Source organism: Cibotium barometz, chromosome 61 (assembly GCF_041138505.1).
Source record: "Cibotium barometz isolate CiBa-2024 chromosome 61, ASM4113850v1, whole genome shotgun sequence".
Lineage (NCBI taxonomy): Eukaryota > Viridiplantae > Streptophyta > Polypodiopsida > Cyatheales > Cibotiaceae > Cibotium > Cibotium barometz.
Window position 1 is genome coordinate 31575842 of NC_141106.1, and position 22090 is coordinate 31597931.

At 44.5% G+C, this 22090-nt stretch overlaps 1 protein-coding gene across 1 annotated transcript in view; it reads left to right on the forward strand.

The window, feature by feature from the left end:
- Positions 1-21812, forward strand: part of LOC147604760 (uncharacterized) — a 35600-nt gene extending 13788 nt beyond the window's left edge. The window contains exons 3-6 of the mRNA XM_086794688.1: positions 12223-12372; positions 12466-12584; positions 13314-13398; positions 21351-21812. Of these exons, the coding sequence (XP_086650814.1) occupies positions 12223-12372; positions 12466-12584; positions 13314-13398; positions 21351-21502 (506 nt within the window). The 3' untranslated portion in view covers positions 21503-21812. The remainder of the gene's footprint in view (positions 1-12222; positions 12373-12465; positions 12585-13313; positions 13399-21350) is intronic.
- Positions 21813-22090: the final 278 nt, after the last annotated feature.

Sequence of the window (22090 nt, forward strand, 5' to 3'; positions counted from 1 at the left end):
AGAGTGCTCCTACCCAAAAAGAACAGCGACACCTGTTGGCCTCAAAGCTTGGCACCCCTTTCGGTATTTCTTTATTCAATTCAATAGAAGAGTTTAACTGAATACATCATGGCCATTATGGCTTATACATACGCATGTCCAAAATACCAGTCCTCTGGTTCTCTCGGCATAGAGGTTTCACACAGCCCTATGCTCAAAACATCACATTGTTCTGTACCTCTAATCTGCCAAGAAAGTACATCCACGAGGCCCTGAATATGCAGCCAATTGGTCCATGCACATAGCCAAAAACACAGCCATATCTCAGCCCGTAGACACTTTCAAATCAGTCCAAAAAACTTGCCATGTTTCCACCCTCAGAACTGTCAAGACTCAAACCCTTCCTCTCACAAAGGGCCAGAGGAACACCTCCGTGACAGTCTCGAGCCAGCGAAAAGAGAGACTCGGTTATGCACTTCTTGCAGTCCCACCTGCTCGCAAAGAGAGAGAGAAACTTACAGTCCTTGTGTTACTTTCCCCTAGAGAAAGAAAGAGAGAGAAACCTATCAGTTGTGCACTTCTGTGGCCACCAGCAAACTGCCCGCTTGCATGCATTCAATAGAAAATGAAATGAAATGAAATGTTATATTAACGTCTTCAAAAGGCCATAATGACCTATGAGACCAAAAAGTTACATCATGGTGGATCTAATACAATGTCTGGATTAAAAACCAGAAAATGGAAAAGAAAAATAAAGATGATACTACTGGCACCTAGAAAATGAATCTGGAATTGGAAGGTAAACAAAAACCCTTATAGGGTGTGAATATAGTGAGGGGGGGCTACGCTATGGAGGTGAGTGGAGTATAGTGAGGGGATACAATATCATGTGGGACGGGGGGGTACACTATGGAGGTGCCTCCATCTCATAATATGTGCCGCATCAGACGCTGGCGGATCTCCTCAATATCCTCTGTGGTCAGCACCCTGACTGGGTGTCCCGCATGTCTCGCAAGAATAATCCGAATCCGCTGCTGCAACCTCCGTCTATGCTGGGATGCCCTCCTCCGTAGTCGTGGGCGTCTGGACCACCCAAGCTCAATCGCACGATCAATCAGTGTACCGCTGGTGTGGGCGGTATCCATGTCCTGCTGCTGCTGCTGTGGTCCATCTTCACTCATTTGGACAGCCAAGAGAGCATTTATTGCTACTGTACCTGTTGGTACAGATTTGGTACAACTTTGTACAAGTTTTGGCATGGCTGCACATTGATTTGAGTGAGGAAAAGGCTCAATTTCAGCTGTTGTACTTGCCGGTACAGATTTAATATATCATTGGTGAGCACTTAGTACTGTTGTGTGCAGTACTTTGGAAGGGGAACAGAGCACATCTAAGGTGCTGTCCTAAATCTGCAGCAACCAGATTTTGGTGATTTTATCACAGTGGGAGTAGAGTTGCATTTGTGCTTCCACAGTGGGAGATAAACTTTGGGAGAACAACTATGAGCACTTTGTGTGCTTTGGTGCAGTGTTTGCACATCTTGCAGGGAGTCAGGCATTGACGAAGGTTGCATATTGCTATGGCAACCACAGGTGAGAGCTCTTCATTGCTTCACATCAAGAAGCTTGAAGGCTCACATAATTATGACATTTGGCAAACCCAGTGCTATTATGTGTTGCTCCAGAAGAAGCAGCACAAGCCCATCAAAGAAAGGGGTGTAATGCCCGCTTCTCTTGCTGCTGAAGAATGGGAAGATATGGATGAGCTAGCAAGATCCACTATCATGTTGTCTGTGTCAGACACTTTACTTTTCAGCATACGTGAAGAGAAGACAGCTTGGGGAATGTGGCAAAGATTGCAGGACTTGTATGCCCAGCAAAGTGCCTTAAGCAAAGTGTATTGGTTGAAGAAACTCATAGGTCTTCAAATGAAGGAAGGGGCGTCTATGACAGCCCATCTAAATGAGTTTAATGGTGTTGTCAGCCAGGTCATCAATCAAAAGTTGGCAATGGACGATGAGTTCAAAGCCACCTTTCTCTTATGCACTTTGCCAGAGAGTTGGGACACATTCAGGACAGCCACTAGCAATTCAAATGCTATGCTGTCATATGCAGATGTGGAGGGTGCTCTTCTTCAAGAGGAGATGAACAGGAAGAACAACTCTGTTGGAAAGTCCAATGCAATGAATGCACATGGGAGATCCCAGCAAAGGGGTAAAAGCCAAGAACGGGGAAGGAGCAAGTCCCGCTCCAAAAAGGATTTGGAATGCCATTATTGTGGCAAGAAGGGACATATCAAAAAGCAATGCTATAAATGGAAGAATGATCAAAAGGAAAAGGGCAAAGGAAAAGACAAAGACAAAGATGAAGCCAAAGATGCAAAGCCAAAGAGCAAAAGTGGAGTCAAGGTTGAAGAAGTCAATGTGTCACATGCAGGTGACAGTGAGGATGAAGTCCTATTCACGTCTTCACTTGATGCCCATTCACTCCTTGCAGGAGATGGTCATGGTATGCACTCATGGATCATTGATTCAGGTGCCTCCTTTCATGTCACAGGTTGCAGAGACTTGTTTGTCAGGTATACTGCTGGCAATGAAGGAGTAGTTTATTTGGGTGACAACCATGCATGCAAGATTCTTGGCAGAGGTGATGTGAGGCTTGTGTTTTCAGATGGCTCATAGCTTATGCTCCATGATGTCAGGCATGTGCCTGAGATCAAGAAGAACCTGCTTTCTACTGGACAGCTTGATGATGCTGATTATGTTACCACATTTGGTCGTGGAAAGTGGAAGATTAGTAAGGGCTCACTGGTTGTTGCCAGAGGCTCTAAGGTGGACACTCTTTACTTCATGCATGCTGGTGTTTGTCACCATGCTAATGTAAATGCAACCGAGCTGCCGGAAATCTCTATGTGGCATAGCCGGTTGGGACACATGAGTGTCAAAGGAATGGAGCAATTGTCTCGTTTTGGTTACTTGCCTTCTCTAAAGTTCTCAAGTTTTCAGTTTTGTGAGCATTGTATATATGGCAGGCAACTCCAGTGCCCCCACAAGAAAGCTCTTGGACAGAAAGATGCTCAGTTAGAGCTTGTGCATACAGATGTATGTGAGATGCCTCAGCTTTCTTTGGGAGGGGCAAAATATTTTGTGTCCTTTATTGATGATGCCACACGCAAGGTGTGGGTTTATCCTCTTCGTTTGAAGAGTGATACATTCTCAGTGTTTGAGAAGTTTGTTGCTCATGTTGAGAATCAAACTGGCAACACATTGAAGGCTTTGCGTTCCGACAATGGTGGAGAGTATACGTCTAAACAGTTTCAGGACTTTTGTGATGCTAAAGGCATCAAGAGGGAGCTCTCTTCTCCTTATGATCCTCCACAAAACGGGACAGCAGAGAGGATGAACAGGATCATTCAGGAGAAGGTCCGTTCTATGTTGTCACATGCTGCGTTACCTCATGGTTTTTGGGCTGAAGCTGTTATGACAGCCGTTCATCTTATAAACAGGTCACCTAACACGAGGCTTAGTGGGAAAGTGCTAGAGGAAGTATGGACAGGGAAGCCTCCGTCATACAAGCACTTGAGAGTGTTTGGTTGTGTTGCGTACGTGCACATACGCAGGGAAATACGCACCAAACTTGATCCTAAGTCTCACAAATGCATATTCCTAGGATATGGTGACAGAGATGAAATGGGGTATAGACTTTGGGATCCAGTGAATAGAAAGATTATACGCAGCAATGATGTCATTTTTGATGAAACATGCATGTATAAGGAGCCTGCAAGGCAACAGGAGCCTGGCAGAGTCATCTTTGATGATGATGGACATCATGGACAACAACCAAGGGCTGTAAAGCAGCCATTACAACAACAAAACCAGCCCTTAAATGGTGCTGAAAATGGTCCAAATGGACAGCCAGAGATGGCAGAAGATATCCTTATGGATATCCCACAGTTAGAGGAGATACCGGGCATGATCTTTCAACCTTATGGCATGGAACAGGAGCCACCAATAGGTGATATGCAGGCTGGACAGCAACCTGCAAATGATGGTCATTGGGTACGGAGGTCCACAAGACCCTCCAGACCCCTTGACAGGTTTGTTCCAGGGGTTGACTACTTGATGCTCACTGATTGTGGGGAGTCCTCATGTTATAAGGAGGCTTTACAGAGGGCAGACAAGGCTCTTTGGGAGCGTGCTATGAAGTCAGAGATGGATTCTCTGCACAAAAATGGAACATGGAAGTTGGTGCATTTGCCTACAGGCAAGAAGGTTTTGCCATGCAAGTGGGTTTACAGGCTCAAAGTTGCACCTGATGCAAAGCCAAGATACAAAGCCAGGTTAGTGGCTAGGGGCTTCAAGGAGGAATATGGTGTGGACTTTGATGAGATCTTCTCTCCAGTGGTCAAAATGACCACACTTAGAGCTGTATTAGCTTTGGTTGCTCATGATGATCTGGATTTGATTCAGATGGATGTGAAGACTGCTTTTCTTCACGGTGATCTCCATGAGGAGATATATATGCAACAGCCAGAGGGTTATGCAGTGAATGGAAAGGAGAAGCTTGTATGCAAGCTGAAAAAGAGTCTTTATGGGCTCAAACAGGCACCAACGGAATGGTATCATAAATTTGATACATTCATGAAATCCCAAGATTTCAGGAGAAGTGACATAGATCACTGCTTATACACCAAGAAAGCTTTGGATGGCAGTCTATTGATCCTCATCTTGTATGTTGATGATATGTTGATTGTCGGGAAATCTCGTAAGGAGATGGATGCCTTGAAGAAGAGGCTGCATCAGACCTTCGATATGAAGGATTTGGGTGATGCAAATCACATTTTGGGTATGCGAATACTTCGGGACAAAAATCAGCATGTGTTGTATTTGTCTCAGAAGGAATACATTGGCAAAGTTTTGCAGAGGTTCAATATGGATGGGGGGAAGAAGACTAGTACTCCTTTGCCTCCATATGTGAAACTCAGTGCTATGGACAGCCCACAGTCGGATAGTGATAGGGCTGTTATGGCCAAGATTCCGTATGCTTCAGCTTGTGGTAGTCTCATGTATGCCATGGTTGCTACTACCAGGCCGGACATTGCATTTGCAGTGGGAGTGGTTTCTAGATACATGACCAAATCTGGCAAGAAGCATTGGGAAGCAGTGAAAGGTGTCATGAGATACCTGAAGGGCACACAGGATATGTGCATCTGCTTTGGCAAACAGGATGCATTAGTGCATGGTTACACGGATTCGGATTATGCCGGTCATCCAGATAACCGGAAGTCTACTACCGGTTATGTGTTTACATTCACAGGAGGTGCTGTGTCATGGATATCCAGGATGCAGAAGTGCACTGCCTTATCTACTACAGAGGCCGAGTATATTGCAGCCACAGAGGCTTGCAAGGAGGCATTATGGCTGTCTCGGTTAGTGGTTGATTTGGGTTATACAGGGGATATTCCATTGTTGCATTGTGACAGTCAGAGTGCCATCCAGTTGGCAAAGAACCCTGTCTTTCATGCAAAGACGAAGCATGTGGATGTGAAGTATCACTTCATCAGAGAGGTGATAGAGAACAAGCAGATTCAGCTTGTTAAGATTCATACGGATGACAACCCGGCTGATTTGTTGACAAAGAGTTTGCCTCCAGAGGGGTTTGCTCATTGCAGACACTTGATGGGCATTGGATGAGGCCAATTTCAGCCTTGATATGGCCTTGTATATTATCATGTACATGCTGATTTTTTCTTTTCCTTTACTTAAGGGCACTTTGCCTTTAAGTGGGAGGTTGTTGGGGTAAAGGCATTATGCCCACCCTTGTAGTGTGTACAAGCCCATAAGTTTATAGTACATAGTACACTTAGTACTTTTAATGTACTAAGTGCACTATGTGTACTAGAGCAAATATACATGTGTGATAGGGGAGTCACACACTCATACATTGAGTTGACTTATCCCCACATCTCTCTCTCTCTCTCTCTCTCTCTCTCTCTCTCTCTCTTCTCTGTGTATGTCTCCCACATGAAACCCTAACTCTCTCCCTTCATCCAATGTGACTAGTACACATATATCATAGAAGTCCCATAAGCAGATGTACTGTCAGCTGTCAGTACCTTTGGGTGAGACAAAAGCTGCACCAAGCGACCTCTAGATGACATTTGAGCCTGTCTGTATGAAGGGAGCGGAGGTGCTACCCCCCTCTTGAGCATCAGGCAATGCTCCAGACCTATGCTCTGCTGAACCTGAATGAGCCGTAGCAAGACTCGGCTCCAACTCAAAGGCATCAAGATAAAGCTGCAATACTTGAGGTGAATTTGCCAAGTCACCCTCCTCCATCCACTTCGCATCCATCGGTGAATAGTTCTTGAACTTCACAAGATAGCGATGGGAAACTTTACCTCGTACCTTTCTTTCCTTATGTGCCAATATCTGCTCGGGAATAAGAACCTCATCAAGTTCGTCCACTTCCGGCGGCTGAGCCTCATCTAATACATCCTCAGGCACATCCCCTCGGAAAGGTCTAAGTAGACTCACATGAAATGCATTGTGAATCCTCCAGTGATCTAGTAGCTTCAAACGATAGGCCACCTCACTGATCTTTTCCAATACCTGAAAAGGTCCATAGTAGCCCATGCTCAACTTAGGGAATAAGCGTTCTTTACCCTTCATCTTCTTGAGCCTAGCTTTCTCACATCGCAAAAGAACCCAGTCACCCAATGCAAACTCTAATGCACGCCTGTGACGGTTTGTTGCCTTCTTTTGCTTTTGTTGAGTTCTTTGGAGTGCCAACTTAACTCTCCTATAAGCTTCATCCATATTCTCCACATACTGGTCAGCCTAAAAGATCTTATCTTTTGTGTGCAAAATGGGTGATACCTTCTTCCCTCCTTCCACAATCTCAAAAGGCGCCTTGCCCGTCGAGGTATGGATGGTGTTGTTATAAGCGAACTCCACCAAAGGTAGATACTTTTTCCATTGTTGCTTGTGCTCTGACACATAGCACTTGAGAAGATCTAACACTGTGGAATTAGCCTCTTTCGACTGCCCATCTGTCTGTGGATGAAACGATGATGAAAACTTGAGAGTTGTACCCATCATGTCAAACAACCCTCTCCAAAATAAACTCGTCATCCGTGGATCACGGTCACTAATGATAAGACAAAGGCATGCCATGATACTTGAAGATGTTCGCCATGAACAACTTTACCATGTGATCAACTTTGATCTTCTTATGCACAAGAATGAAATGAGCCTGCTTATTGAATCTGCATATGATAGTCCAAATGCCATCATTCCCCGTTTGTGTCCTCGGAAGATCAAATATAAAATCCATGGCAATGCTCTCCCATGGTCTATCTCGAACAGGTAAAGGTTGAAGTAACCCTGGTGTCTTTTTGACGGTCAAACTTCACCTTCTGACATACGATGCATTGCCTAACAAAAGTAGCAACATCTCTTCTCAAGGTTGGCCAATAAAAGAAAGCCTTAACTGCTTTTACCGTGGTCTCAATGTCCCTATGACTTGCATACAGTGGAGCACGACTTTCAATCATAACCTTGAGTCGTAACTGCCTGGTAACACAGTCTACCATGCATCAATAAGAAGCCATCCTTGAGAGTATAATGATCATGCCACTGACCCTTAGACATCTGATCATATATCCTGCCAAAATCCTCATCCTGCACATATTGCTCTTTCATCTCATCAAGCTCATGATGGTAAGCAAGTGAAACTGCTGAGACCTGTGGCTTGCATGACAAAGCATCTGCCACAACATTCTTTTTGCCTTCCACATGTACAATCTGAAAGAACATAGACAAAAAAGTTGGCCCATCTCATATGCTTCTTAGAAAGTTTAGTTTGCATGAGGAAATAACGCAAGGTCTGATGATCTGTCTGCACAGTGAAATTAGCCCCAAGAAAATCGTATTTCCATGTAGAAAGAGCATGAATTACAGCCAACATCTCTTTCTCATAGACCTGTAAATGCTTCTTAGCATTCTGTAATATACGACTCTCATAGGCTATCACATGTCCTTCTTGAATGAGAATTGTCCCAATGCTATTCCCACATGCATCACACTGGACAACAAATGCCTTTTGGAGATTCGGTAATACCAATACGGGATCCAAAGTAAGCTTTTCTTTAAGCTTCTTAAAGGTTGCAATTTCCCAATCAGCCCATCGAAACAGAGTTTCCTTCTTTGTTAAAGCATGAAGGGGCGAAGCAATCTCAGTAAAATACCGTATGTACCGTTTGTAATAGGAACACAATCCCAAAAAGTTGTGTACATCATGCACGGTCCTCAAATTTGGCCAATTGAGAATTGCTTTTACTTTCGAAGGATCCATACGAACTCCATCTTTAGACACGATGTGCCCCAAGAAGTGTATTTCTTTCAAGAAGAACTCACTCTTCTTGCCATTTATGACCAATGTATGCTTCTGGAGTTCTTCAAACACTATGGCCAAATGCTCCCTATGCTCCTCCTTTGAGCGTAAATGCACAATCATATCATCAAAGAATGTGTCCACAAACGCTCTATGAGGTTGGAACATCCAGTCCATTATCGTGTTAAAGGTGGCGGGAGCATTTGTCAAGCCAAAGGGCATGACCAAGAACTCATATAGCCCAAAGGTGGTCCGAAATGCTGTCTTATGCACATCCTCGGGTCTAATGCGTATCTGATGATACCCACTTTTCAAGTCTATCCGACTAAAGATTGTGGAGCCTTGTAAGTGTTTCAATATGTCATCGATCCTCGGAATAGAGAATCGATTCTTGATGGTGTTCTTGTTTAGCACCCTGTAATCTATACACATGTGCCAAGAATCATCTTTCTTTTGTACTAAGAGGACATGTGAGCAAAAGGGTGATGAGCTTAGTTGAATCAACCTCTTTTTCAACAACTCCTGTACCTGGCTCATAATTTCCTCTTGTTGGGCTGCACTAACACGACGGTCTATTTGGTGGGGTGCTCCCCGGAATAAGATCAATAGTATGATCTTCTGGCCTTTCCGGAGGAAGTTCTCCTGGCAGATTGAGATTCATCATCTTTTGCATCCTTTACAAAAACCAAGTACGCGGAAAGATGTTTTTTCATTACTGATGAAATGGTCGAAGCCGTTACAATAGGAACAAATTCCCCTTTGAGCTTTACATCCAAAATGTGCTCTTTCCCTCTATGAGTCAAAGTAATCTTCTTGTTGTACGTATCCACCACCGCATGTACTCTATGACACCATGGCATACCCAACAAAACATCACACCCATCAAGTGGCATGATATAGAATTCCTCACTGTCCACATAACCCTGCATATGAAGCCTCAACTTCCCAATAATAGGGATAACGGGTTCTACATACCCAAGACAAGCCATATTAGCTTCTCATACAAAGGCCCCATCTCCTTTGCATGGATCCCCAATTTGCCAGCCAACTCTGGTGAGATAAAGTTGGCTTTAGCACCTGTGTCAAAGAAAATCAAAGCATTCTGATCTCTAACTTTGCTCCATGCTGTGCACAACTCAATCTCCTCACCACCTGGCTGTTCCCAAACAAGATCAAGAACTAACCCTACAGAAGGTTTTGCTTTCTTAGACTTGGGCTCCCCTTTAGTGTCAGAGTCCTTGTTGGACTTACGCTTGGGACAATTGAAAGACATATGTCCTTATTCGGTACAGAAAAAGCATTTCTTGGCATCCAACAAAGCCTGCTTCTCCTCAGGAGTTCTCTTGGGCATTGGTAACATCTTAAGCCACTTCTCTGCAGGCACTATTGCATCCCGATACGCATGCCTTGACTTCTCAATTTTCTTGCCAGTGCTTTTGCTGCCCTTAAATCCAGTTGAAACCCCAGTGAGTAACGCATTTGCTGTCATGGCATTCTCTATCATCTGCGACATATTTGTTACTTGGGTCTTAATGCAATAGTCACGCACTTCCTTGGACAACCCACAACAATACTTTTCAACCTGCTCTCAGACAGTGGCACTGCACGATAAGAAGTAACTGGGAGTAGAGCTTCCTAAAACTTCTTTTTGTAATCTTCAAGATTCTCACATTCGATGCATCCAACTTATGCCATGCTGTCATTACATCCACCTCAAATGTAGATGTGAGCCACACGGAAGAGAACACCTGTTTAAACTGTACCCAAGTAGATGGTGCTATGCCCTCCAAAAGAAGAGTGGACCACCACTGCAATGCATTGCCCTTGAGAAAAGTCATAGCTTTTCTCACTTTCGAGGATTCCGTGTAATTTCCACTAGAAAAAGCAGCATCAAACTGCTGTAAAAAGGTAAGAGCCTTGAGCATGTCTTTTGCCCCATTGAATGTGTCAAATTTCACTACAGCTCCCCCTTCCTTATAACCCTTCGCCTTACCCATAGGCGTTAGATTATCGTAAGGAAGTGGCTTCACAAGATTGCTACCCCCTGCATTCATGCCCATACTAGGGTCAACACTGCCAGTTCCCACACCTTGCATACCATGCAATCCTGCTGATCCTCCCATGTTTCCAAACATGCCACTATGCATACCGGGTTGCATGTCGCCATACATGTTTCCTTGCATTCCGGGTTGCATGCCCCCATACATATTCCCTTGCATCTCGGGATGCATACCACCATACATGTTGCCTTGCATACCAGGCTGAAAACTAGCTCCAAAATTTCCTTGCATTTCCATGCCTCCTTGAGGATAACCCCCAGTCATAGATTGGAACACGGAACCACCGCCAAAATAGCATGGATGCAAAGATTGCTGCGGAATAGCCCGAAAAAGGAACTCTGTGGGTTTGCACCATAAGTGTTTGCATGTTGGAGAACTGTCCAAAAGCAGGATCCTGTGGGAAGGCACCACTATTGCCCTGAGGTGGGCTCCTAGAACACACCTTCTTCTTCTTCTTCTTCTTCTTAGGCTCAGAAGGGGCCCTCATAAATTCAGCAAACTTCTCACTTTGCGTGAGCTGCATGAGCACATCCACTGCCCCTGCCAAACGGGCTTTGAATTGGGCATTATCTTCCTCTTTACTTGGCATATCTTCTGGCTGCGTTACATCCTCATAATGTGCATCTTTTGCAGCCTGTTCTCCTCTAAGTACATCCTCAGATTTAGTCCTCTCAGGAGTGGTCTCCTGCTCTTCCTCATCATCATAGTCATAGTCATCCTCATAGTCTGACATCTTGCTGAAATTTTCAGCGACGACTTTCCTCGAGACAACCACGAGCTCACCCCCTTAAGAAAGTTGGTGATGGTCCCGGCAACGGAACCTTGAAACCGGCCTCTGGTAGAAACCAAAGTACAGTAGACTAGTAGTCACCCAAACACAGTTGTAATCCAATAAATAAGACAAATAAAAGGGAGCTAGAGTGCTCCTACACAAAAAGAACAATGACACCTGTTGGCCCCAAAGTTGGCGCTCCTTTCGGTATTTCTTTATTCAATTGAATAAATCATGGCCATTCATGGCTTATACATATGCATGTCCAAACTACCAGTCCTCTGGTTCTCTCGGCATAGAGGTTTCACACAACCCTATGCTCAAAACACCACACTGTTCTGTACCTCTAATCTGCCAAGAAAGTACATCCACGAGGCCCTGAATATGCAGCCAATTGGTCCATGCACATAGCCAAAAACACAGCCATATCTCAGCCCGTAGACTCTTCCAAATCAGTCCAAAAAACTTGCCCTGTTTCCACCCTCAGAACTGTCAAACCCTTCCTCTCACAAAGGGCCAGAGGAACACCTCCGTGACATTCTCGAGCCAGTGAAAAGAGAGACTCGGTTATGCACTTCCTGCAGTCCTACCTGCTCTCAAAGAGAGAGAGAGAAACTTACAGTCCTTGTGTTGCTTTCCCCTAGAGAAAGAAAAGGAAGAGGAATGCGCCTTGCGCACATGGGGGGTTGTTTAAATGCCGCATCCAAGGTTAATTATGGTAAGTGGTAGACAAGAGCGAGCTTTCCTAGGTTGAGGATGAGAGCGTCTGCTTGTTAGAGAGGTGTACCTGAGTAGATTCTCTGGGCGTCAGATTGATCTTTAGAATGAGGCTTAAACATAGGAGGACTGAAAATTTTTACAAGCTAAGACAGAGGGTTAGCTAATACTGCAGGTAGTGTGGGCTTGATCTCTTATCAAATTAATCATGGACTTTATCAATGAGAGAATAGGATGTTGATTTGGCCTCAACCGAATTTTCAAGCCCTATATATTGAAAATGTGATTGATTTTTCTTTAGGAAAAAGCACTCTGGCATGTACTCTGGACCATGCTCTTCTGACAAGGGGGAAGCTCAGTTATGTACTTGATGGTGATAATCTACGGCATGGCCTTAATAAGAATCTGGGGTTCACTGCAGACGATCGTGCCGAAAATATCCGACGTGTGGGTAAGACATGGGCATTGCATTACCATCCTCAAATGTGTGGCATGCATTTATTATCCTGGTTTGCCACTTTCTAAATTGTTTAAACTCGTACAGGAGAAGTTGCAAAGCTCTTCGTTGATGCGGGAATTATTTGTATTGCGAGTGTGATCTCTCCATATAGGAAAGACAGGGATGCATGCCGCAGACTTGTAAAGGAAGGGGAATTTATCGAGGTAAGGATCATGTAGCCATAGGTTATCTTTTGTTGACCATTTTATTTAATATTTAAATATTCTAAAGGTTTTCTTTTATTGGTAATCAACATGAATGCTATATTTATTTCTAGTCCTCTCTCTCTCTCTCTCTCTCTCTCTCTCTCTCTCTCTCTCTCTCTCTCTCTCTCTCTCTCTCTCTCTTGCTGTTGTAACGGTGTAGATATTGGGCTCCTAATAGAAAGATCCCTACTCCAAGTTCCATTCCTTGCACTTCGATGCCATTGTAACAGTGCATATATTGGGCTCCTAATAGAGAGATCCCTAGTTCAAGTTCCATTGCTTGCACTTTGGTGCTGTCATATGGATCATACGTGTTGCCATGATGCTCAAAAGGCTCATCTCTCTCTCTCTCTCTCTCTCTCTCTCTCTCTCTCTCTATTTATTTCTTTTGTGAATGTTTCTTTTTTCATGTCTCTGACATCCAGTCATTTATGGATCATATGTATCCATTCTAGTCTCATAGGCCCTTTGGTTTTTTCATAGACATTTAATACAATCTTTCTTTCTTTCTTTCTCCCTTCCTGGATGTTGAGACAAAGTGGCGCTATATCTGCGGGTTCCCAGTGTATTTCACTGTTTTCTTAGGTAGGGGTTTGGTCCATTACCCAGGATCATGTATTTCCCGGCTTTTTTGGACGAGGCAATCAGAGGTCACTAAATCAAGTGTTGGTTTGTTGTTTTTATTAGGTACACATGAATTTTCCATTGCAGCTTTGTGAGGAAAGGGATCCAAAAGGTTTATACAAGCTTGCTCGAGCTGGCAAAATCAAAGGTATAATTTTTTCCTGCACTATGCTTCTATGCTCTGAGCTCTCCACTTTTTTTTAAAAAAATAAAGATTCACCATCTTTAAGCTCTACGAACATGGACTAGTAGGCTATAGGGGAAAGTTACTCATTAGTATCCTTGTATTGGGGGGGATCTCATGTGTTCGCGTGGCGTTGACCTCAAGGCTCAGCATAAGGGCAAATAAAAGCTTTGTTGATAGTTGGTTTTTGGAGGCAGCTGTGAAGGTATACCTTGGCAAAGGTTGCTAGCTTAGGCGAGGGCCAAGGCATGCGTGGACTTACACAACTTATACAACTTACACTTCTCATTCTATTTTAGGGATACCACTATCCAACGAAGCCTTTGTCAACCTTCGTCATACATCCAATCCGTGGGTGGGTTATCATAAATGTGCCATGGGTCTCACTCACCTCATGATCCAATCTCACGGATCGCCACCTCACAATTTCACTTCACGACTCCACCGCACGGTCCATGACCCCACCTCACGGATCGCCTAACAAAATCGCCACCTCATGATTTCACTTCACGACTCACCTCACCATCCGACTTCACGCTTCTGACCTCACGGATCGCCATCTGATGACAACTCACCTCTCAATCCGAACTTACGATCCAACTTCACGCCTCCGATCTCTGGATTGACACCTCATGATTTCACTTCATGACTCCACCTCATGATCCACGATCCCACCTCACGGATTGCCACCTGACAATCCGAATTTTTTACGAAGAGCCCAAATTGTTGAAATGTTCTCCCAGATTAATAGATTCACTCATTTTTGAGCCAAAGAACCTTTCTTTATAATTGTTTATGATTGTAACATTGTTTTATTTAATTTTCTAACATTCTAAAATATGTCCAATTATGTGTATTAGATAGATATATGCTCAATTTATAATATACTTCACTCAAATTCCACCAAAATTTTTCATATTTTGTATTTTTTTGAATGTTTACAACAATTTCTTTAGGACAAATATTTGTATTAAGTACAAGAATATGTTTACAACTGTTTTCTCAAATGTCTGAAAATGTTGACCACAACTCTCAGTCTAATGCGCTTGCTGAAGACTCTCCTTGGCCAGCCCATACTGCATAGAAAAGCGATGTAGGCTTCAACTCTTGAGAAACTGTGGATGGGAAATGATGAAAACCTATGCATGCTTATATAACATCCTTGGTTGCAGGAAACGTGGGCTGGGGGTGGGGAAACACCGTTTCCCCATTTCTTGGCTGGTGCGCACGTTTCCCACCTTGAAAATGTGAGGGAAATGGCGTTTTTTTTCGTAGGCCCCCCCCCCCCCCCCCCCCCCCCCCTTCCCTCCCTCATTAAAAATCGTACCTTACCTTTAAAAAACAGCCAAAAATTGGCCATGTGGCAGAGATTCAGGGAAAAAAAAACTCAGCTACGTTCTTTGCTTCGTAGCGTACATTCTCTATGTTTTTTGCTTCCCAGCGCACCTGCACTCCTGCACTCTCCCGTGCGCATCTGCACACCTACAGGTTCATGCAGGAAGAGAAGATTTGTTCAACAAACCAAACCAAACCTCTCCCGTGCTTGTGCTTTCATTGTGCCTTGAGAACCGTGCTTTTCTCATCTTGCAGGTGCCCCCTTGACCTCAAAAACTCTCACTACCTGATGCTATTCAAAAAAGAGCCCTAAATTGCAAATGCATTGAGCTTGTGTTGGTTCCAGAGTGGCTCTGCACCAAGACTCTTGTGTCTGAGCGAAAAAACCCACCTCAAACAAGAAGAGCCCCTACATTCAGGTGACTCCAACAATGTTTTCCTCACCATCGACTTCCGCAATGCCTCTTGTGAACCCATTCAAGCCCAAACCACCAGTCACCCCTGAGCCCCTTTGGAAGTATGCCACTCCTATAGCTGCATTCAGTAAAGGGGGAAACAAGAAATGGAAGTGTAGCTTCTGCAGGATTGAGTTTGTTGGCTCCAATCCTCGAGTGTGAGCCCATTTGCTTGGCATAACAAGGGAAGGTATTCAGGTTTGCTGCAAGGTTACTCTTGAAGACTGGGCAAATATGGTTTGGGAGGACCATGAGAGTGCTCTCAAGAAGCAAAAGACTCAGCATGGTGCAGCCAAGATGACATTGGTGCCACAAGTTACACAACCCTCTTTGCAAGGCATGTTCAAGGAGCAGTCCAGAGAGGAGGTAGATGAGGCGGTAGCTCGTTTCTTCTTCGCGAGTGGTCTTACTTTTGGATTCGCTCGCTCCCCGTATTTCCATGCGATGGTGTCAGCGATAGCATCTTTTAAGGACAAGCCAGGGTTTCATCTTCCACTGGCTGACTGTTGGACTTCCACATGGCAGTGCCATGTGGCACTTGAATAGGTGAATCTGCTGGCCAACTGCATCTCTGATGCTTGTGCTTGTTGCCTGATTGCTATTGGCTGCCCATAGGTGCCCTAAGGTGAGGTGGGTCACATTCTTCCCCACTTGCATTGCATCTGTCCTTGGTTGCACGGTGTCCATATAAAGTACCTGTCCATAGAAGGAAAAGATCCAAGCAAGGCTTCCAAGACCCCGCATACTATGAGATCACTTTGCATTTAGTGCGAATTCTCACGGTATGTCCATGCCTCCTTAGCACAAAAACCTGCAAAGAATCGTGTGGATGACCAACTTTTGCTTGATCCAGTAGTTTCCATTTGTCCAACCGTCTCTGGAAAAACATGACAGGCTTGCGAGTATCCTCTGTAGCGCATGGGAAGAACACACTAGAGAATGGCCTGACAAAATTCCATTATCATAGATCACAATACCTGTTTGCACGAACTCCAATGCACTCTGGCGGAAGGAAGCATAACCAGAAAAAATACTCCTTAAAAGCGCAGCTCCAAATTTGTATCCACAAGGATTGCTCGGCACCCGTATGTCTAGACCATCAGCTCCCTTGAAATATACTCCAAGTGACACATTTTCTTACACACCTAAGCGAAAACCCAGGCTGTTGTCTGATGCTTGTGCTTGTTGCCTGATTGCTATTGGCTGCCCATAGGTGCCCTAAGGTGAGGTGGGTCACATTCTTCCCCACTTGCATTGCATCTGTCCTTGGTTGCACGGTGTCCATATAAAGTACCTGTCCATAGAAGGAAAAGATCCAAGCAAGGCTTCCAAGACCCCGCATACTATGAGATCACTTTGCATTTAGTGCGAATTCTCACGGTATGTCCATGCCTCCTTAGCACAAAAACCTGCAAAGAATCGTGTGGATGACCAACTTTTGCTTGATCCAGTAGTTTCCATTTGTCCAACCGTCTCTGGAAAAACATGACAGGCTTGCGAGTATCCTCTGTAGCGCATGGGAAGAACACACTAGAGAATGGCCTGACAAAATTCCATTATCATAGATCACAATACCTGTTTGCACGAACTCCAATGCACTCTGGCGGAAGGAAGCATAACCAGAAAAAATACTCCTTAAAAGCGCAGCTCCAAATTTGTATCCACAAGGATTGCTCGGCACCCGTATGTCTAGACCATCAGCTCCCTTGAAATATACTCCAAGTGACACATTTTCTTACACACCTAAGCGAAAACCCAGGCTGTTGTCTGATGCTTGTGCTTGTTGCCTGATTGCTATTGGCTGCCCATAGGTGCCCTAAGGTGAGGTGGGTCACATTCTTCCCCACTTGCATTGCATCTGTCCTTGGTTGCACGGTGTCCATATAAAGTACCTGTCCATAGAAGGAAAAGATCCAAGCAAGGCTTCCAAGACCCCGCATACTATGAGATCACTTTGCATTTAGTGCGAATTCTCACGGTATGTCCATGCCTCCTTAGCACAAAAACCTGCAAAGAATCGTGTGGATGACCAACTTTTGCTTGATCCAGTAGTTTCCATTTGTCCAACCGTCTCTGGAAAAACATGACAGGCTTGCGAGTATCCTCTGTAGCGCATGGGAAGAACACACTAGAGAATGGCCTGACAAAATTCCATTATCATAGATCACAATACCTGTTTGCACGAACTCCAATGCACTCTGGCGGAAGGAAGCATAACCAGAAAAAATACTCCTTAAAAGCGCAGCTCCAAATTTGTATCCACAAGGATTGCTCGGCACCCGTACGTCTAGACCATCAGCTCCCTTGAAATATACTCCAAGTGACACATTTTCTTACACACCTAAGCGAAAACCCAGGCTGTTGTCTGATGCTTGTGCTTGTTGCCTGATTGCTATTGGCTGCCCATAGGTGCCCTAAGGTGAGGTGGTTCACATTCTTCCCCACTTGCATTGTATCTGTCCTTGGTTGCACGGTGTCCATATAAAGTACCTGTCCATAGAAGGAAAAGATCCAAGCAAGGCTTCCAAGACCCCGCATACTATGAGATCACTTTGCATTTAGTGCGAATTCTCACGGTATGTCCATGCCTCCTTAGCACAAAAACCTGCAAAGAATCGTGTGGATGACCAACTTTTGCTTGATCCAGTAGTTTCCATTTGTCCAACCGTCTCTGGAAAAACATGACAGGCTTGCGAGTATCCTCTGTAGCGCATGGGAAGAACACTCTAGAGAATGGCCTGACAAAATTCCATTATCATAGATCACAATACCTGTTTGCATGAACTCCAATGCACTCTGGCGGAAGGAAGCATAACCAGAAAAAATACTCCTTAAAAGCGCAGCTCCAAATTTGTATCCACAAGGATTGCTCGGCACCCGTACGTCTAGACCATCAGCTCCCTTGAAATATACTCCAAGTGACACATTTTCTTACACACCTAAGCGAAAACCCAGGCTGTTGTCGGTACAGTTCCTAAGATATCTGCCTCATGTCCTAAGTTCACTCCCTTTGAAACCTTTGAAATCCTCTTCTTCCCCTATCAAGCCCGTGTATGAGATCTAGTTCTCTAGGGGTTACACACATGCGAAGTACAGATGGATGCCGTCGTACAGTGTAGCAAGGTAGTTGTACATGTGTGGCCATGCAGGGGATTGAAGCACTGATTGTGCTGCCACGTGTTTGTCATACAGGGTAGGTGTTCATACAGTCATCAGGCAGAGTGCTGTGCAGCATGCAGGGCGATTGTAAGATCATATGGAAGGATGCACAAATATCCACACAGGGTATGGACTACCACATGGCACCCGTGCAGAGGTTGGATATGCTGTGTAGTACAGGTACAGGTAACAGCACACAGGAGGGGGAAGAGGGCTGTACAGTGTGCGGAAGTTGGATGGAGGCATATGGGGTCAGGTGGAGGAGAAGCATGCGAATGTTAGCAAGGGGGGGGGGGGGGGGGGAAGCACACGACTATGTGTAACAAGCCTTCGTTAGGGCTGTGGCGCGAGTACTTAGCTTATCTTCAAGAAAACAACTTCTTCACGAGTAAAACCTTGAGAAAATTTGAAAATAAACAAAAGAGAGAGAGTAGAGAGAGAAGACACCACACTTGGGGATGGAATAGCCTGCCCTCCCCCCCCTTCTGGAGTTATATTAGATAAAACCCCTTGGAGGAGTCTTGGAGTACAAATTCTTAGAGCTAGAGAGCTCTCTTGTTTTTTTACATGTCTCAACAATGAGAGAGTAGCTGAATTTACAGTTCTTGCCCAAAAGGACTCCAGAAAAGTGCTTTAAAACTCACTTATAGCCCAAAAGCATCTTTTTAATAATAAAAGCTCCTCTTTTTAGTATTTAAGAAGCTTTGAATCTTTTGCTTTGCAAAAACTAGTCACATCATTTCAAGCCTGTAAGGTGGCCTTGCGCTTCTATCTTGCCACATCACCATCACCACGTCATTAGTGCCACGATACTTTTTTCTTAGGGTTCTTGTTGGGTGTGTTTTTTGTGCATTGTGTTTTGCATGTCAGCAACTTGTATTTTGATACTTAGGTAGATGCAACTGTCAAAGTGAGGAGCTGGGTTCACTTTTGAGAAAGATAGGCAAGGGATGACGGCCTCGGTCGGGGATGACGGAGCGGCTGCTGTGGAGTCCTCTTGAGGGGTGAAGACTAGAAGGGGCCAAGGCTTGCCAAATGAGAACTACCCAAGAACAAAGAAACTACTTGAAGGAACGGAGGGAGCGGAAAGACGGAGCGGGGGGGGGGTGAGCAGAAGAAGCTGGGGCAGCTAAGGGCTCAGGCGGGGGCAGCACTGATTGAGGGAGGAGCAGCTCAACGCTGAGTTGTAGAGAAAACCGAAAGGAAGACATACTATAGTAGTGTCACTTATTTATTGGTCCTATTGTATATTGCTTCAAGACCGCCTTGTGGCAATCATCCTCGCAAGTGACGGAGTGGTGCTTGAGGTGGTCTTCCCACCACAAGAGGGTGATACTTGGCAATGCCATGCACACCAAATGGAGTTGAAAAACTTGGGAACCACCTACTACCGCCAACGTGGCAACCATCCTATAGGTCCAGTTTTGGTGACGACTTCTCCGTCCATCTTCTCGTTGAAGCTTCAACATTTTAGTTCATTTTTTCTTGAGGCATCCAAGAAGAACTTTGCAAACTGGTAGTGTCCCGTTGTCAAGCCGGTGAACGTGAACGGGAACTATCCAAAAAATCCGATGGAGAGGGACTCTGGGAAGGAGATTGTCAATGACATGATTGACGTCTCTCTAGCCGACCACTTGCAGGCTTAGAATGACCACTGTTGGACTGGGAGTGAAGCTCATCCAATTCATCCATACGTGCTTCTGGGGAGTAAAAACTCTACCCGGAGATGATGTACCACTTCATCCTTGGATTGGTCCGGCCATTGCTGAGAAGCACGAGCTTAGGTGGATGCCAAATCTTGAACGGCATGTGCTTGGGGTGCTGTATCTAACCGGTCAAGGCGATTAGACAATGCCTCAATACTTGCTTTCATGATGAGGAGCAAGTCTGCAACAAATTGTTCGGAATCCATGCCGAGGAACCAGGAACAAGTGAGAAGAGAACCGAACAAGTGAGAAGAGAACCTAACTAGACTCTAGAGACTTCCCCCAAATTGGAAGTTGTCCACTCTTGGAATATAGGGGCTCTAACCCTATCCAAGCAGGCAACACACGTGGGTGTTAGAAAAGAGAAAATTTGTAGGTTCCATAGCCCTAAGATCTAAAGCTAAATTGGCATTGGTGCCAGAGTGTCCATGTATCCCTTCGGTCGAGCTCGGAGGTGAGCTTGCTGCCTATGGTAATACCTTGTTTACATTATGGAACCACTTGCTTGCAAATCTAGCTAAATCAAGGTTAGGCACTGATACCAATTGTAGAGTTGTGCATTTGTGCTAGGGTTTCCAGAGATAGAAAGAGAAGAGAGCAGCGGAACACAAAACACAGCACACACAATATCCCTAAATCTACTGTATTGTATTAAGTGCAAGAAAATGTTTACAACTGAGTTGTAGAATGTGACTGAAAATATCGACCACAACACTCAGCCCAATACGCTCGCTGTAGACTCTCCTTGCCAGCTTGTGCTCCAGAGACACTCTGTAGGCTTCAATGCTTGAGAATCTGCTGATGGGAAATGATGAAAACCTATGCATGCTTATATACCATCCCCATGTACAAGTCTCTAGGCCTGCTGTGGGTCTCATGAGGACAAGCCATGACTGTATCTTCCACTGGCCGACTGTTTCTTTGCTGGCCGATTGCCACATGGCACTTGTGCTGGTGAATCTGCCACCTGACTGCATTTCTGATGTCTGCAATTGCTACCTGACTGCTACAAGCTGCCCATGGTGGAGCACTAATGATGCATGCTGGGGAAAGAATGCCTTTTGGATGCACTGGAAGGGAGGGTATGGAAAATAGTGTGATAGTGAGCTATGAGGGGGCAGTCATAAGCCTCCACTAATCATCAATTAAAGCTTAATATGGTTTTAGGTCAATTTCGGTACCTTGTTGATGTTGATAATCTTTTTCCATGTCTGCATTAGCTGCCTCCTTGAGCTCACTTGAGCTTCTTAATGATTTTCAGGGTTTACTGGCGTAGATGACCCTTATGAGGCTCCCTTGATTTGTGAGGTTGTAATGGAGCTAGTTGAAGGAAGATGCCCTACACCTGCAGAAATGGCAGCACAATTGGTTTCTTACTTGGAAGACAGATGCTTTTTTGGGCCTCCCCCTTGATATTCCTCATATGTCTCTTTGAAGTTTGACAGTCACCATTGCCCATATGACATGGAGGTTGTAATGTTGGATATATGGATCAATGGCAGCAGCTTAATATAGAGTTAATCTATCACGTTATAGGACTGCCAGTTGACCACCACTCAAATCCATGCCTCCCCGTCCATTATGGTGCTTTCAAAGTTGGATATATAGATTGATGGCAACAACTCGATACTCTCTTTTTTGGTTAGACTCCATCACAGAAGTGCATGTCCCTTGTACATATTGCTCACTATTGATGCTCTTAATGTTGTTGATTTCCCAAAAACACACTTGCTCCAGAATTAGACAAAATTATACCAAAATTAACAATGTTTATATATTGAAGGTTCCTTTGAAGGTACAAAAGGCAATACAATATACAATGCATAGAATAATGTTTTCCTTGACTTACAACAACTTCAAAAAGGAATGATTGAATTCTACAATATCATGTTTGAACAATGTAAAGGTCTTCTTAAGTTTGTGATCAAATTGGATAAATGTGAGATAGTAAAGGAAAAGAAGGTGGAATGCGTGACAGTCACATTAGTGAATAGGGCACTT